The sequence below is a fragment of the Marmota monax genome, unplaced genomic scaffold (genome assembly GCF_021218885.2).
Source record: "Marmota monax isolate L192 unplaced genomic scaffold, Marmota_monax_Labrador192_F-V1.1 WCK01_AAM20220418_F8-fsc00074, whole genome shotgun sequence".
Classification (NCBI taxonomy): domain Eukaryota; kingdom Metazoa; phylum Chordata; class Mammalia; order Rodentia; family Sciuridae; genus Marmota; species Marmota monax.
In genome coordinates this window covers 9,246,298-9,264,366 of record NW_026694232.1, presented here as the reverse complement: position 1 = coordinate 9,264,366, position 18,069 = coordinate 9,246,298, and the positions used below count along the sequence as shown (strand labels likewise).

The following is an 18,069-nucleotide window of genomic DNA, read 5'->3' as shown; positions in this document are numbered from 1 at the left end:
TGAAGGAATTATTGCCCTTCTAGAAGGCTTGAGAGAAACCATTTGCCTCTTCTCTCTTCTGCCATATGAGGACACTGTAACAAGTCACCATTTATGAGGAAGAGGCCCTCACCAAACACTGAATCTGCTAGCACATCAATCTTGGACTTTCTCTCCTCTACAACTGTAAGAAATACATTTCTGCTATTTATAAATTGCCTAGTCTAAGATATTTTGTTAGAGCAGCCAGAACAGACTAAGACACATGTCACCAGGGCTCCAGGACAGTAACAGTCAATTATAATTGAAGGAGCTATAAAATGCAGGCTCTAATTAAGAAGGTTTGGGGTTTGCCAGAAACAGTAAAGGAAAAAAAAAAAAATGAAACAAGAACACTAGAAGAAACTGAAACTTCTGGTATAATCTACAGCCACTACAAACGTTAAACACAGCCTACTTCCTAACCATTTTAGTGAAAGACGTCACTAAAGTTCTCTTTACCTCAAATATTATTACCTGATATATCATGTCCTTCTTTATTTATTTATTTTGTGTGTGTGATACTGGGGGTTGAACCCAGGACCTTGTGCATATGAGGCAAGCACTCTACCAACTGAGCTACATCATACTTTTTTTTTTATTTTTTTATTTTTTATTTTTTTTAATTTTTTATTGTTGGTTGTTCAAAACATTACAAATTTCTTGATATATCATATTTCACACTTTGATTCAAGTGGGTTATGAACTCCCATTTTTACCCCATATACAGATTGCAGAATCACATCAGTTACACATCCATTGATTTACGTATTGCCATACTAGTGTCTGTTGTGTTCTGCTGCCTTTCCTATCCTCTACTATCCCCCCTCCCCTCCCCTCCCCTCCCCTCTTCTCTCTCTACCCCCTCTACTGTCAATCATTTCTCCCCCTTGTATTATTTTTCCCTTTCACCTCACTTCCTCTTGTATGTACTTTTGTATAACCCTGAGGGTCTCCTTCCATTTCCATGCAATTTCCCTTCTCTCTCCCTTTCCCTCCCACCTCTCATCCCTGTTTAATGTTAATCTTCTTCTCCTGCTCTTCGTCCCTACTCTGTTCTTAGTTACTCTCCTTATATCAAAGAAGACATTTGGCATTTGTTTTTTAGGGATTGGCTAGCTTCACTTAGCATAATCTGCTCTAATGCCATCCATTTCCCTGCAAATTCTATGATTTTGTCATTTTTTAATGCAGAGTAATACTCCATTGTGTATAAATGCCACATTTTTTTTATCCATTCGTCTATTGAAGGGCATCTAGGTTGGTTCCACAGTCTTGCTATTGTGAATTGTGCTGCTATGAACATCGATGTAGCAGTGTCCCTGTAGCATGCTCTTTTTAGGTCTTTAGGGAATAGACCGAGAAGGGGAATAGCTGGGTCAAATGGTGGCTCCATTCCCAGCTTTCCAAGAAATCTCCATACTGCTTTCCAAATTGGCTGCACCAATTTGCAGTCCCACCAGCAATGTACAAGTGTACCCTTTTCCCCACATCCTCGCCAGCACTTGTTGTTGTTTGACTTCATAATGGCTGCCAATCTTACTGGAGTGAGATGGTATCTTAGGGTGGTTTTGATTTGCATTTCTCTGACTGCTAGAGATGGTGAGCATTTTTTCATGTACTTGTTGATTGACTGTATGTCCTCCTCTGAGAAGTGTCTGTTCAGGTCCTTGGCCCATTTGTTGATTGGGTTGTTTGTTCTCTTATTGTCTAATTTTTGGAGTTCTTTGTATACTCTGGATATTAGGGCTCTATCTGAAGTGTGAGGAGTAAAGATTTGTTCCCAGGGTGTAGGCTCCCTATTTACCTCTCTTATTGTTTCTTTTGCTGAGAAAAAACTTTTTAGTTTGAGTAAGTCCCATTTGTTGATTCTAGTTATTAACTTTTGTGCTATGGGTGTCCTATTGAGGAATTTGGAGCCCGACCCCACCATATGTAGATCATAGCCAACTTTTTCTTCTATCAGACGGCGTGTCTCTGATTTGATATCAAGCTCCTTGATCCATTTTGAATTCACTTTTGTGCATGGCGAGAGAAAGGGATTCAGTTTCATTTTGTTGCATATGGATTTCCAGTTTTCCCAGCACCATTTGTTGAAGATGCTATCCTTCCTCCATTGCATGCTTTTAGCCCCTTTATCAAATATAAGATAGTTGTAGTTTTGTGGATTGGTTTCTGTGTCCTCTATTCTGTACCATTGGTCCACCCGCCTGTTTTGGTACCAGTACCATGCTGTTTTTGTTACTATTGCTCTGTAGTATAGTTTGAAGTCTGGTATCGCTATACCGCCTGATTCACACTTCCTGCTTAGCACTGTTTTTGCTATTCTGGGTCTTTTATTTTTCCATATGAATTTCATGATTGCTTTCTCTATTTCCTACAAGAAATGCCATTGGGATTTTGATTGGCATTGCATTAAACCTATAGAGAACTTTTGGTAATATCGTCATTTTGATGATGTTAGTTCTGCCTATCCATGAACAGGGTATATTTTTCCATCTTCTAAGATCTTCTTCTATTTCTCTCTTTAGGGTTCTGTAGTTTTCATTGTATAAGTCTTTCACCTCTTTTGTTAGGTTGATTCCCAAGTATTTTATTTTTTTTGAAGATATTGTGAATGGAGTGGTTGTCCTCATTTCCATTTCAGAGGATTTGTCGCTGATATACAGAAATGCCTTTGATTTATGCGTGTTGATTTATATCCTGCCACTTTGCTGAATTCATTTATTAGTTCTAGTAGTTTTTTTGTAGACCCTTTTGGGTCTTCTAGGTATAGAATCATGTCATCTGCAAATAGTGATAATTTAAGTTCTTCCTTTCCTATTTTTATGCCTTTAATTTCTTTCGTCTGTCTAATTGCTCTGGCCAGTGTTTCAAGAACTATATTGAATAGAAGTGGTGATAGAGGGCATCCCTGTCTTGTTCCAGATTTTAGGGGGAATGCCTTCAATTTTTCTCCATTGAGAATGATGCTAGCCTGAGGCTTAGCATAGATAGCTTTTACAATGTCGAGGTAAGTTCCTGTTATCCCTAGTTTTTCTAATGTTTTGAACATAAAGGGATGCTGTACTTTGTCGAATGCTTTTTCCGCATCTATCGAGATGATCATATGGTTCTTATTTTTAAGTCTATTGATGTGGTGAATAACATTTATTGATTTCCGTATATGGAACCAGCCTTGCATCCCAGGGATGAATCCTACTTGATCATGGTGCACAATTTTTTTGATATGTTTTTGTATCCGATTTGCCAGAATTTTATTGATGATTTTTGCATCTAGGTTCATTAGAGATATTGGTCTGTAGTTTTCTTTCTTTGATGTGTCTTTGTCTGGTTTAGGTATCAGGGTGATGTTGGCCTCGTAGAATGAATTTGGAAGTTCTCCCTCTTTTTCTATTTCCTGAAGTAGCTTGAAAAGTATTGGTATTAGTTCCTCTTTAAAGGTTTTGTAAAACTCTGCTGTATACCCATCCGGTCCTGGGCTTTTCTTAGTTGGTAGTCTTTTGATGGTTTCTTCTATTTCCTCAATTGATATTGGTCTGTTTAGGTTGTCTATATCCTCCTGACTCAATCTGGGCAGATCATATGACTTAAGAAATTTATCTATGCCTTCACTATTTTCTAATTTATTGGAGTATAAGGATTCAAAATAATTTTTGATTATCTTCTGTATTTCTGAAGTGTCTGTTGTGATATTGCCTTTTTCATCCCGTATGCTAGTAATTTGAGTTCTCTCTCTTCTTCTCTTCGCTAGCATGGCTAAGGGTCTGTCGATTTTGTTTATTTTTTCAAAGAACCAACTTTTAGTTTTGTCAATTTTTTCAATTGTTTCTTTTGTTTCGATTTCATTAATTTCAGCTCTGATTTTAATTATTTCTTGCCTTCTACTTCTTTTGCTGTTGTTTTGCTCTTCTTTTTCTAGGATTTTGAGATGAAGTATGAGATCATTTATTTGTTGGTTTTTTTCTTTTTTTAAGGAATGAACTCCAAGCAATGAATTTTCCTCTTAGAACTGCTTTCAATGTGTCCCATAGATTCCGATATGTTGTGTCTGTGTTTTCATTTATCTCTAAGAATTTTTTAATTTCCTCCTTGATGTTTTCTATAACCCATTGATCATTCAGTAACCTATTGTTCATTCTCCAAGTGATGTATGCTTTTTCCTTCCTTCTTTTATCGTTGATTTTCAGTTTCATTCCATTATGATCCACCCTTATTTTTAGTCTCCTCTATTTTTAGTCTTTTTCTTATTTGCCAGTCATTTCATATATGTAAATATTTTCTCTTTAGTGTTTATCATGCAATTGGCAACTTTTTCATTGATTTTCTTTTTTTTTTTTATTCTTTTTTTTTTTAAAGAGAGAGAGAATTTTTTAATATTTATTTTTTAGTTTCCGGCGGACACAACAGCTTTGTTTGTATGTGGTGCTGAGGATCAAACCCAGGCCGCACGCATTGCCAGGCGAGCGACTACTGCTTGAGCCACATCCCCAGCCCCTTCATTGATTTTCTTGAGATTGTAATTCTGTTTATAAATCCATAACCTCTATTCTAAGGTCAAAAATTAACTTTTTCTTAAAGAAAGTAAAAAGGAATCCTGGTCACTGTGGCCAACAGTGTTAATTAATGTAATATTTGTCACCCTTAAAGTATGTGTGTGTTTGCTTTTAAATAGGCATGTAGAAGTCCAGGTTTTTGGAGATCATCATGGCAATGCAGTGTACTTGTTTGAAAGAGACTGTAGTGTGCAGAGGCGACATCAGAAGATCATTGAGGAGGCCCCAGCGGTAAGGATGTTGAAAGGAAGTTAGAAACTTCTCCATAATGTAAATCTTACTTTACATCAGAAATCTGTGAAGCTAGTGACTCCTACCCCTCCAAGTCCTGCTGGATGACAGCTTCCCAGCATGATGTAATGATAGGGTCTCACTGCTGATGAAGAGGGCATTAGTGACCTGGGCTAGCTACATACAATGAGCCATGTTCCTTCTAGGTGGAATCTGGAAAAATCTACTATGATCCAAGTATCTGACTTAGAGTAAGCTAAATAGTGAGGTTTCGGAGCACATTTTAAATTGTAATTAACTAGATTTATTACAGCAATAGAATGGAAAGGTCTGGTTAATTGAATGTGTTTTTTATAGGGAACATTTTTAGCAACTCTTTTGGATGTTCCTAAGATATATTAGCCATCTTCCTACCATAAAGAGGAGGAAAGAGGGCCAACTCCTTTGCTCCCTAAAATTAATTTTTTTTACATCTTTTCAAGTCTTGTTCTTAATGGGTTTAGGTTGTTGTTTGGGTTAAGACCAACTGTGAGGACCATGTACTTTTGGATTTATATTTATTTTTGTCCTGCTGCTGCCTTGGGTTAGATACATTTTTTTGTTGTTGTTTTTATTTTTTTGTTTGTTTTGTTTTGTTTTGTTTTTCAATATGTATTTCCAAAAGTCAGGAATGTGAGATTTCTAGTTAATCAATGTAATTTCTGTTGCAGAGTATATTAGACCATTTGAAGTATATGTCAACAATAATTTCAGTAAAGCAGTGACTGCTTAAATGTATACCTATAGAGCACTGTTTTAAAATATTAAAAAACTTTGCTTACTTACTGATAATATATTTCATTTTGTGAATCTTGTTTATTAGTTTGGAATCTTAAGGTTTCCTCTTATTTCAAGAAATCATTAGGCTCATGATTCAGATTACTCTGCCATTCTGAAGTCATATGAGAGTCATTGAAAGTTTTCATTTTAATACTTAAAATCTTTCATGTAGTTATAAAAGTTATTCTGTACATGCAAGGCATAAAGGTAAGCAAATATGCTGAGTAATACCTGAGATTCATAGAAATCACTAGCAGAACTATTAACTTTTGGTATAATGACAGTTAAACTGGTACAGTGTTTCTTGAGGCAGTATATAACATTAGCTTTTTATCTTTATCTTTTTAATATAGTTATTTGATACCTAAAATATAATACTACATTTTAGTGGAACTTCCAGTAAGTAAAGGTACTAAAAAATATATTTTTTTCATAGCCTGGTATTAAACCTGAAGTAAGACAAAAACTGGGAGAAGCTGCAGTCAGAGCTGCTAAAGCTGTAAATTATGTTGGAGCAGGTATGTTAACCAAAGAGTCAAAAGTAATTTATTTTTGTATCAGTAGGAAAGAGAAACATAATATTTAAATCAGTGGTTTCAAGCTTCTTTGACAATATCCACAGGAAGAAATACACTTTAGGGCTGGGGACATAGCTCAGTTGGTAGGGTGTTTGCCTCATATGCAAAAAGCCCTGGGTTCAATCCCCAGCACCACCAAAAAAAAAAAAAAAAAAAAAAACATTTTATATTGAGACCCAGTGTGCACACATAGGTGATTGTGATTGAATACATATATTTGAAACAAACATTTCACTAATCATTACTTGTCCTGATTATATATGGTAAGTTTTGATATTTTCTGTTCTATTTTTTAATTATTTTTATATATCTTTATTTATTTTTTATTTTTATGTGGTGCTGAGGGATAAAACCCAGTGCATCACATGTGCTAGGCAAGTGCTCTACCACTGAACCACAACCCCAGCCCTTCTATTCTATTGTTTTTTTAATATTTTTTAATTGTTGATACTTATTTTATTTATTTATTTATTTATTTATTTATTTATTTATGTTGCTGAGAACCAAACACAGTGCTTCACACATGCCAGGAAGTGTGCTACCGCTGAGCCACAGCCCCAGACCTCTAGTCTATTTTTAAATGAAATTACTGACTTCGTTTTTTGCTCTTTTTGGGGGGGAGGCGGGGGGGTACTGGGGATTGAACTCAGGGCCACTTGACCACTGAACCATATGGCCAGCCCTATTTTGTATTTTATTTAGAGACAGGGTCTCACTGAGTTGCTTAGTGCCTTGCCATTGCTGAAGCTGGCTTTGAACCCAAGGTCCTCCTGTCTCAGCCTCTTGAGGCGTTGGGATTACAAGCACATGCCACCATACCTGGTGCCATTTTTTGCTTTTTTAAAATAAACTTAGAGTAATTTTTTGGTTTGGGATTGTTGTTGTTTTGTTTTGTTTTGTTTCATTATTGCATTGCTATGGATTTAACCCAAGGCCTCATGCATGCTAGGCTGAGCTACATTCCCCAACCCTTTAGAGCAGTTTAAGTTCACAGCAAAATTGAATAGAAAGTCACAGAGTTGGGGCTGGGGATGTGGCTCAAGCGGTAGCGCACTTGCCTGGCATGTGTGCGGCCCGGGTTCGATCTTCAGCACCACATACAAACAAAGATGTTGTGTCCGCCGATAACTAAAAAAATAATAAATATTAAAAAATTTAAAAAAAGAAAAAAAAAGTCACAGCGTCCTCATATATTCCTACACTTAAATTAAAGTTTGTTGTTTAAAATATCACCTTAATAAATATAAGGGAAGCTTGCCTAGCATGTTCGAGGCCCTGGATTTGATCCCCAACACTGCAGGGAAAAAAAGCGGGGGAGGGTATTATAGGTCTTTATAGAGTGCTGATAGATAAAACATTAATATATGGCTTAGTTGCTAGACCACCTTTCAGTGTGTCATCTGCAAAAGGAAACTTCCAAGTAACTTCCACAATCAGGGGGGAAAATGTGTTTTTCTCCAGAGAGTTGGAATGAGGTGGGATGTCCTGGCATGAGGTTCTGAGGATCTTGGTGCTCTAGTGCAGTAACACATGGTCCAATCATGCTCTCACTGCAACAGCTGAAACTGATTCATAATTTAGGCACAGCCCCAAATATACTTTTCCATTGCTAAATCTTACGCAGCTCCCTATTTTAACTGACATTCATTTGCTGCTGCAAAATGTGAGATGTTTTCTTCATTAAATGCAAAATGTTTACCATTAAATGGAGACATCCATAAGACTTGATTTGCTACTGATTTTTTATCTTCTAGGCACTGTGGAATTTATTATGGACTCAAAACACAATTTCTACTTCATGGAGATGAATACAAGGCTTCAAGTGGAACATCCTGTTACAGAGATGATCACAGGAACTGACTTGGTGGAATGGCAGCTTAGGGTGAGAATATTTTTTCTTTTTCTTTTTTTTTTTTTAAAGAAAGAGTGGGAGAGAGAGGGAGAGAGAGAGAGAGAGAGAGAGAGAGAGAGAGAGAGAGAGAGAGAATTTTTTGATATCTATTTTTTAATTCTCGGCGGACACAACATCTTTGTTTGTATGTGGTGCTGAGGATCGAACCCGGGCCGCACGCATGCCAGGTGAGCGCGCTACTGCTTGAGCCATATCCCCAGCCCCATGAGAATATTTTTTCTATTGAAGATTATTCTTGAAGGAGTGAGCATGCCATTCAGTGGTAGAACACCTGTCTAGCATGCATGAGGCCCAGGACTTGACCCCTGGCAACACATATATTATAATAAATAATAATAATAATAAAATAGTAGTAGTAGTAAATAAAGATAAGTCTCTGGCCTCCAAAAAGAGGCATCACTTTGGACAGGATTCACTTTCTGGTGGTTGTGATAAAGACAGGAAAATAAGAGGTAAAAAGTGAAGTTATAGTTGATGCTATGACACTGTTGGCACTATAGGGACTCAGGTTTCTAATTCCACTTAGGCACCAGGCAAGCCAGCAGTTTAGGTTCATTACTTAAACTTGTGATGAACACATGGTCTCAAGGTCAAAGCTTTGTGGTCTATCTAAGGCCACAGCATTCTGGGCCATACTATCATTCGATTTTAGAGGCAGGACAGATGCTAGCCAAGATGAAATGAATTTAAGGCAGAGTTGGGAATGAAGAGCCCAGGGAAAGATCTAGACCAATAGAATGATCCACATAAAGTCTTGATTTATAAACTGTTCCAAGCCCTTGAGTAAATGTTCATTCATAATTGTTATTCAGAGTTAATGTTTGGAAACTTTTAAAGCATTTGACATTGGTAGGATGTGTCTTCTATATTATACAAAAAGAAATACAAGCCTGGGGTTGTAGCTCAGTGGTAGAGCAATTGCCTCATTATCCATGAGGCACTGGGTTAGATCCTTAGCACCACATAAAAATAAATAAATAAAGTTATTGGGTCCATTTACAACTAAAAAATATTTAAAAGAAAAGAAAGAGGCTGAGGTTGTAGCTCAGTGGTTGAGCACTTGCCTCGCATGCGTGAGGCACTGGGTTCGATCCTTAGCACCACTTACAAATAAATAAATAAAATAAAGATATTGGAAAGAAAAAGAAAATACACCCATAACTATTCTTTTACTGTGGATTGTTTGAGAAATATTAGTATAAACCCGAGTTCCCTAAAGCATATCCTTCAAATGTTAATAATAATAGCTTAGTCTGTTTTGTTCTCTTCAGTTTATTTTACCTCATTCCTCCTTTTTTAATATGAAGGAATATATTTGTTTGTTTTTTGCAATGCTGGGGATTGAACTCAGGGACTCACACATGCTAGACAAACACTGTACAACTAAATTACATCCCCAGCCCTAGCCTCCCAAAAAATTTTTTTAGACATTGATGGACCTTTTTTTTGTTCATTTATTTATATATGGTGCTGAGAATCAAACCCAGTGCCTCACACTTGCTAGGCAAGTATTCTACCACAACTCCTGTATGATTCTTTGTTCTTTGTATGTACTGAATCTAAATTATGTTTTCACGTGCTGTGATGTTGAAGTCTTGATTATTTTGATAATTTTGTCTTTTCAGGGTTCCTGTGGACAATAATATGATGTTCCTTTTGCTGGTTCCCTGGGGATGACTGGTGGTTTTAAGGAACCAAAAGATTCTTCTAGGCCTATTTAGCCTTGAGAACTAATGAAAAAAAAACAGATACATCAGGCTAGTGTTAGTGAACATCAGGGAAAACTAGTGAATTAGAAAATTTCTGGCAAGTGTACTTATGTTTCCCAAATTCAAGGAAATGGAGGATATTTTTCTTTAAAGCAATAACCAAGAAAGTCTAGATCTTTGAAATCATAGAGGATAAAGTTTTCTAAGGATTAGGGACGAAGAAAGCTTTTGTATACCAAGGAAATCAGCATTATTTCTGAAACTTAAGAAATTACAATAGCCATAGGGCTGGGATTATGGCTCAGTGGTAGAGCACTTGCCTAGCATTGGGTTCGATCCTCAGCACCACAAAAACTAAATAAAATAAAGACATTGTGTCCAAATACAACTAAAAAAAATGTTTTAAAAAAATTTTTAAAACAAAGAAAAAAACCACATAGAACTTTGTATTAAAATGTTAAAGAGAATTTCATTAAAAGGTAGAAATGAAATAATACCAGCAAACACATAGTTCTTGCTGTATACCAGACATTTTTCTCTGAAGCATGGAGAGCTTAACCCATTAAGTCCCAAGTTTTCAAGTCTGCAAATATTTTAACAACATTGACAAAGGTGCATTAAAATGGCTTAGAAATCATAGTCTAGGGCTTATATAGCCTTTATTATCATGAAGAACAAAAATATACATTTTCCTACATGTAGGACACTGGGACAATATAGTTTCTTTTACGTATATAAGCCATCTTATGAATAGGACATTTGGCAAATAATACATTACAAAATTATACATTACAAATAATACATTACAAAGAAGCAATTTTTATGACCTCTTAAACAATTAATTTTGGTGGAAAGGAACAAATACTTCAAACAAAGGGTTACATTACATTTTGATATCATCACTGTTCTTGCCATTTGAGAGTAATACAGCTGCTCTTGTCAACTGATAGGATATCATCTTGGACACTAATAGGTCTAGGAGTATTACAGTCTCTTCCTCATGATGGTTTCTCATTGCATCCTTTCGATATGCTAAGCAGATGTCTCTTTTGAAATCCAACAAGTTTATGAGTTCTTTCTTCATCTTTGTTCACAATTCTATGAATAATCCATGCATTTATGATTCACATATCAATTACTCGAGTGAACAAAGGCCAAAACCATTTTTTACCTCTAATAGAAGTGGAATATTTGGAAACCAACCAATCATGTTTGTCCATAGCACCACTGAGATTGTTGCAGGTGCCTACTGCCTTTGTTTGAGGCACACTGGCTCTACTCTTTCTTTTTTATTTCCACTATTGAACTTTGCCAAGTAGTTTCATCAGGTCATAGTTTATTCCAACAATGACATATTTATTATCTAACCATTTTGCAATGAGAATTTCGTTATTAGTATCAAATCTGTAATCATATGACCCAATGACTTGTTTTTCCTCATGGTGCTTCTAACTTAGAATCCAATTCTTTTTTTTTTTTTTTTGAGGCTTGGGGGAGTGGTGGGGAGCAGGGATTGAACCCAGGGCACTCAATCACTGAGCCACATTCCAAGCCCGTTTTTTGTATTTTTATTTAGAGACAGGATGTCACTGAGTTGCTTAGGGCCTCACTAAATTGCCGAGGTTGGTTTTGAACTCATGATCTTCCTGCCTCAGCCTCCTGAGCTGCTGGGATTATAGGCATATGCCATCTCCCCTGGTGGAAACCAGTATTTCAAAGGTATACAAACAAGTCATACTGACTGAATAAATTGTCAAGGAAAAAAAAGCATGATTGGGTTCTTTATCACTTCTAACATTTATAGAACTACCTTACTCCCAAGCAGAAGACCATCATTGGGTCCTTCTTGAGAACTTTTTCCAAGTTAAAGTTAAACACAAAGTTATAGCAGTATTTCCATATTCCTCACTGTGCCCAGAATGTGTAACCAAATCTTAGGGACTTACCTCTTATAAATTGTTTCAGTGAATTGTGTCCATAAGATCTGATATTTTAACCACTGTCAAACATTCTTCAAAGAAACTGAATGTCATGCATGACTTTTGAGTCATATTTATTAGAAGATGAATTTGAAAACATTTATCTTCAATATTGTCATTTGTTATTGTTGCAAAAATATGTGATACTTTTCAGCTCCAGGAAATAATTTCTTGACATTGCATTTTGATACTAGACATACCCAAATCTTCATCATTTGACCAGTAGTTTCTTATGGAGGGCAGCTTATGATACTTTTATTATGAAAACATAATAATTCCTAAAAGTATTTAACTCATCTAGCTAAGTACTTCAAATTCATGCTTACTTTCTGCAGAATAATATGCATCGTCTATTTCAAGTATTAATATTTCTTCAAAAATCTCCTCCAGGCTAGAATACTCTAAAAGAATTCCTCATTTTCCTCAAGCTTTCAGAATCAGTGTTTTCCCTAATACATTCCTTTTTTTTTTTTTTCTTTTGTACAGGGATTGAACCCAGAGTGGTTACCCATTTAGCCACATCTTCAGCCTCTATTTCTTATTTTGAGACAGGACCTGTTGCTTAGGGCCTCCCTAAGTGGCTTTGAACTTGAGGTCCTCCTGCCTCAGCCTCTTAAACTGCTGGAATTACAGGAGTATGCCACTGCACCTGACTCTAATATATTCTGTAGAGTAGGGAAACACAGGTCACAATTTGTCAACAAAATTACCACAAGTAGCAACATATTAGAGTTTGTCATGCAGCAATATATTGCACAATATATTGCTAAGAGTATACATTGTTCCTGTGTCCTGTTTATAGGACAGCTGCTTTTGAACATTTATAGTTTGGAATACAATGCATTTCTTGAAATAAAATCACAACCTAGTTCCATAAAATATTTTCATGTGTGAATTTCTTATATTACATTATCAGTTATATATGTACTATTTTGTTCAGTTGATCATTTAGTAAAAGTAACTTCTGCAGTAAAATTTATGCCATTTTCACAATGAACTTTAAAATATTTCAAACCCTCTCCTCATTACCTATTACTTTCCTCAAAAGAATAGAACTCTACAAACATAATAATTATTTCAAAGTTACCATTGGTAAGTGGTATATTTGTTGCTCAGTTTAAGGTCTTAAAAGGTATTCCATATCTGGAATAATGGGACAAAAAACATGCCCAGGTCACAATGAGTATAGAGGCAAAGTTTGAACCCAAGTGATAAGAGTTGAAATACTGTACCATAAAGGCACTCAGTTCTTTTTTGTTGTTGTTGTTCTAAACAACTGTGGTTCCTGATTTATAGGTTCAAAGAGATGAAACATTTGCTTCTATTTTAAGCTTGCCTGTTTAGTTCAGGATTATGCTAAGTTACTTAGAGTCTTTTCTCCTGTATCTATATTGCTTCCTCAGGTTGTCATTTTCTCATCTTGAGGAAACACTCGAAGAAGAGAGTAAAGAGAGAAAGTGACCAAATATCCTCCATTAGCCTTTTCCAAATTGTACTAGTTGAAGAGAGAAATTCATTGTTTTTGTATGTAAGAGCCAAAATAGTAATAATTATAGTAGTAATAAATAATAATGATGATCCTGTTTATAATCTGGTATCACACATAAACTTAATAAGCTTAAAGCCCATGGTGTTGGGGCTTGGGTTGTAGCTCAGTGATAGAGCACTTGCCCAGCATGTGTGAGTCACTGGGTTCCATCCTCAGCACCACATAAAAATAAATAAGACAGAGGTCTTGTATCCATCCACAACTTAAAAAAAAAAACACACACACAGTTTCAGGAGGTGAGGGATGGACTAAAAAAAAAAAAAAAAAAAATGCTGTTTCCTTTTCCCTTTATCACTCACTTGCTGACAAAGATTACAACGTAGGATGACTAAGGCCAACATATTTATTTCATTTCTGTGAATGTAGTTCTAAACATCAACTAATAATTTATTATATAAAAGATTGATTTATTGATTTTTAGACTGGAGTGCTAATGTTTTAAAATGAAAACCAAGAATATCTTGCCAGTAAGAAATTTGGTTTTGATTATATTAAACAAATGTTAATTTTTTTTTTTTTGAACCGGAGATTGAACTCAGGGGCACTCAACCACTGAGCCACATCCCTAACCCTGTTTTGTATTTTTTTTGAGACAGGGTCTCATGGAGTTGCTTAGCACCTGTCATTGCTGAGGCTGGTTTTGAATTCACTATTCTCCTGGCTCAGCCTCCCGAGCTGCTGGTATTACAGACGTGTGCCATCGCACCCAGCTACAAATGTTGATTTTTATATTTGCAAATTAGCCATCAGTTTGCCTTTTTCCACTTAAAATCTCTAGAAACCCATTGCAATTAATACATGATTCTCAAGCTGCATCTGTGCTTTAATCTATTTCTGTTTTGCTGAATACTCAAGTGAATGGATAAAATCATAGTTTTCATTTGGCTGTATTGCAAAGTCCATTGTACACTTTCCATAGGGGAAAAAACAAACAGGACCATTGACTAAGTCTTGTAACTGCTATAATTGGTATTTTCCTAAGAGGAATTATTCATCTATTATCAGATTGCAGCAGGAGAGAAGATTCCTTTGAGACAGGAAGAAATACCTCTTCAAGGCCATGCCTTTGAGGCTAGAATATATGCAGAAGATCCAAACAATAACTTCATGCCAGGGGCTGGACCACTGGTGCACCTCTGTACCCCTCAAGCAGACTCTTTCACTCGGATTGAAACTGGCGTTCAGCAAGGTAATGTGAAATGAAAAGTCTCTTTTTTTTTAATATTTTATTTTTTAGTTGTGGTTGGACACAATACTTTTATTTTTTTTATTTTTATGTGGTGCTGAGGATTGAACCCAGGGCCCTGCACATGTTAGGCAAGCACTCTACCACTGAGCCACAACCCAAAAGTCTCACTCTTGTTAAACTTCTAGTGCATTTTTTTTTTCCTTTGAGATAGGATCTTACTGTATTACTCAGGCTGACCTTGAACTTTGGGGCTCAAGTGATTCTCCTGCCTCAACTGGGACTAGAGTTACCACCATTGTGCCTGGCTTTGGAGCATTATTTATTTTGGGATGGAGTCTTATGGAAATATCTGGCATGTTTTAAAGTAAGGGACTTAATTGATTTCCATCAAATTTTACTTTTTCCTTCTATAAGAGTTAATTTTTTAAAAAACAACTTTTTTGTAGTTGTAGATGGACAGAATGTCTTTATTTTATTTGTTTTATTTTATTTTATTTTATTTTTTAAAGAGAGAGAGAGAGAGAATGAGAATTTCAATATTTATTTTTCAGTTTTTGGCAGACACAACATCTTTGTTTGTATGTGGTGCTGAGGCTCGAACCTGGGCAGCACGCATCCCAGGCGGGCACGCTACCACTTGAGCCACATCCCCAGCCCTATTTGTTTTATTTTTATGTGGTGCTAAAGATCGAACACAGTGCCTCACCCCTGCTAGGCAAGTGTTCTGCCACTGAGCTACAGCCCCCTATAATAATTATTTTTAAAGCATTAACTATGGGGCTGGGACTGTGGCTCAGTGGTAGAGTGCTTGCCTAACGTGGGCGAGGCCCTGGGTTCGATCCTCAGCACTACATAAAAATAAATAAATAAATAAAGGTATTATTTATTATTTATTATACATTAAACAATGTACTGTTGTTTTAAAATGCAACATACTTGTTAAAACTTTACCAAGAAAAATTATGTATGTAAATTGAAATGCATAGTGCTGTCATATATAACAAATTAGAATAAAAAATATGTTATATCTATTGTTTTATTATTTTACTTTGTCTAGTTCTAAAAGTGATTAAAATTGACTGTGATATCTATTATAATATAGACACTCTGCCTTCAAGGAACTTAAAGTCAAGTATAAGTAGTATAAGCTAAACAATAATAATAAAAAACAAAATACATTGGAAAGGAATAGTGCAAGAGCTTTCATAGTTTGGCATAGGATTAAATAACATTGGTTGTAACTAAGAATTCCTTAGTGCCTCCTATCTATTTTTGGTGATTTTTCTGTGTGGGCCTTTTTTAACATGAGACCCACCTCCCTCATGAGCAGGTATTATTACTGTGCCCATTTTTGAGATGAAGAAACTAAGTCACTAGAGGAGTTAAATGACTTAACTTCAATGTTATCTTTGGAGTTAAGATTCAGACCCAGGCATCTAGCTTCAGAGTCTGAGCCATTAAGATGGCTATTTACTGCCATTTTCATTTCAGTTGCCAGAGTAAGTTACACAATGATGAGCTATAGCACTTCTCAGGACTGAGAGATTATATTAGGTTGATATCATCAGGACCTGCTTTAAGAGGAATTCGTAAGTGAACTTAAGTAGGCAGATTTAATAAGCATAATGAAAAGTGAAGAAAAGAGAAGGTGAAAGTTGTAGTTAAACAACTATGGCTGAAGAAAAGGTCAGGAAGGTGGGTATTTGGAGACGCAGCTGGAGACACCATTTGAGGGCAAATCATATAGCGTCTTACAAGCCAAAATGAGGAATTAATACTTCTTCATAGTAAATTGGCTAAGCCACAGCAAGATTTGGTAGTTAGTGACATTTTTAACATATTGCAGAGCACATTGGAAACAAAAGAACACTGCAGTAGGAAGAATGGACCTTTGGGACAAGCAGAGCTTGCTACATAGTTAAGTTGCTCAAAGGAGAGCACAGATGTAATTCTGAGAAGGGCTTCCATATTCTCCTCTTGGTCCTGAGAGGGGTAATCCAGTCTAGGAAACTGCTCCCAGCCCTCTGTTCTGTGTACCTGAAATCGTTCGTGCATTCCATGGGCATGGCCCGTGTTGTACTCCTGTGATATTTTACTCCTTGTCTCATGTCGCTCTTTCTGTAAGACTCTGAAGGGAAGGACTATGCTTTCCGTATTATATTTGCAGCACCTTGCTCAAGCTGAGGCCTAGTGGGTGTTTAATATGTGTTGATACGTGAGTAGGTGGGTATATGGATAAGAGAGTAAATTGCATCTTCTTGATATTATAGGTGAGAACCCTGGAGTTCAGAGAGGTCAAACGACCTGCCAAAATGGGGAAAAGGTCCTACAACAATCTGTATGATGCACCACATCCTTGTAATTCAAACCATTTCTGTCGAGTGGGATGTGCCATGGTTCTTATTCTCTAGGACTGTAATCTTAGTAAGCTAGCTGCTTGCTACTTGCTTATCAGCTCTGCCAGGCACAGAACTTGGCACTTTATATTCACTCCTCCCAACACCCTCCAGGAGAGAAGAATTATTATCTTTATTTTACTGATGAGGAAACTGAAAGCGTAGAAGGGGGGAAATGCAAAAAACAGAAGTGAGCGAGAAGTAGGAGTTTCCATTGATTTCCAAAAGAAGAAAGGGAAAAAAGGTTCAAAAACAGATAAGAAAGGGATAGGCAGCCTGCATGTCACTAAATTAACATGTTAGGGTGGCCATATCCTCGTTAGAGTTTGGACAAGTTTTTAAAACCCTCTGAGTCCACCCTGCAGGAGTTTGTGAGGACTAGGTGTGAAATGTACATAAGCAGAATGTCTTGCTTCTCATTTTTTATTTCTTCAAATTTGGACTTTGAAAGGTTCTGTGGTTTTTCAATTTCAGGAGATGAAGTTTCAGTACACTATGACCCCATGATCGCGAAGCTGGTCATATGGGCTGCAGATCGTCAGGCGGCCTTGACAAAACTGAGATACAGCCTTCGTCAGTACAATGTGAGTCACCTGGGGCCGTAAGGACTCTGATGCTTTTGGTCAACATCAAAAGTCATTCTTTGTTCTTGTCAGAGCCTTAGTCTTGTCACCTTATTTCTACCAACTGCCTGTATGTCACATACAAAATGAGTTCCCATGAGGAAATTTCCTATCGATCAGAGTAGTCTTTGAGGACTTCTTGATTTCAGAAAAGAAAGACTGCAGAAGTGAAACTGTTAGGATCAGTATCAGTGTTACATTTTAGTGAAATCCTAGTCATTCTATAAATAAGGCAACTATAAGAGTGTTGTATACAGTCCAGTAACTCCTATCCAAAGGAAAATAATTATGTTCAGTTTCATCCTTTTGATCTCAGGGATCCCTCTGTCATCAGCCCTCCATACTTCACAGGGACCTTTCCCAGCCTCTCCCTTTAAAAATAGGACCCTTTGCTGTTTTCTATTCCCTCTTAGTTTAAATGTGACATGCTAACAAAAAAACTAGTTTATATTAGATGTTTGTTTAGATATGTGGTTTGTTATATGTCGCGACCCCTTGCCCGCAAGGAAG

General features: G+C 36.5%; 1 protein-coding gene and 1 non-coding gene across 2 annotated transcripts in view; both read left to right on the top strand.

Annotated features, from left to right (window-relative positions):
- The window catches only part of Mccc1 (methylcrotonyl-CoA carboxylase subunit 1), a 56,845-nt gene that overhangs the window by 21,523 nt on the left and 17,253 nt on the right, over positions 1–18,069 (top strand). The window contains exons 8-12 of the mRNA XM_046466871.2: positions 4,694–4,805; positions 6,061–6,142; positions 7,957–8,084; positions 14,357–14,540; positions 17,411–17,520. Of these exons, the coding sequence (XP_046322827.1) occupies positions 4,694–4,805; positions 6,061–6,142; positions 7,957–8,084; positions 14,357–14,540; positions 17,411–17,520 (616 nt within the window). The remainder of the gene's footprint in view (positions 1–4,693; positions 4,806–6,060; positions 6,143–7,956; positions 8,085–14,356; positions 14,541–17,410; positions 17,521–18,069) is intronic.
- Positions 6,268–6,340, top strand: Trnam-cau (transfer RNA methionine (anticodon CAU)). Its single transcript has one exon. It is a non-coding gene; the product is annotated as a tRNA-Met (tRNA).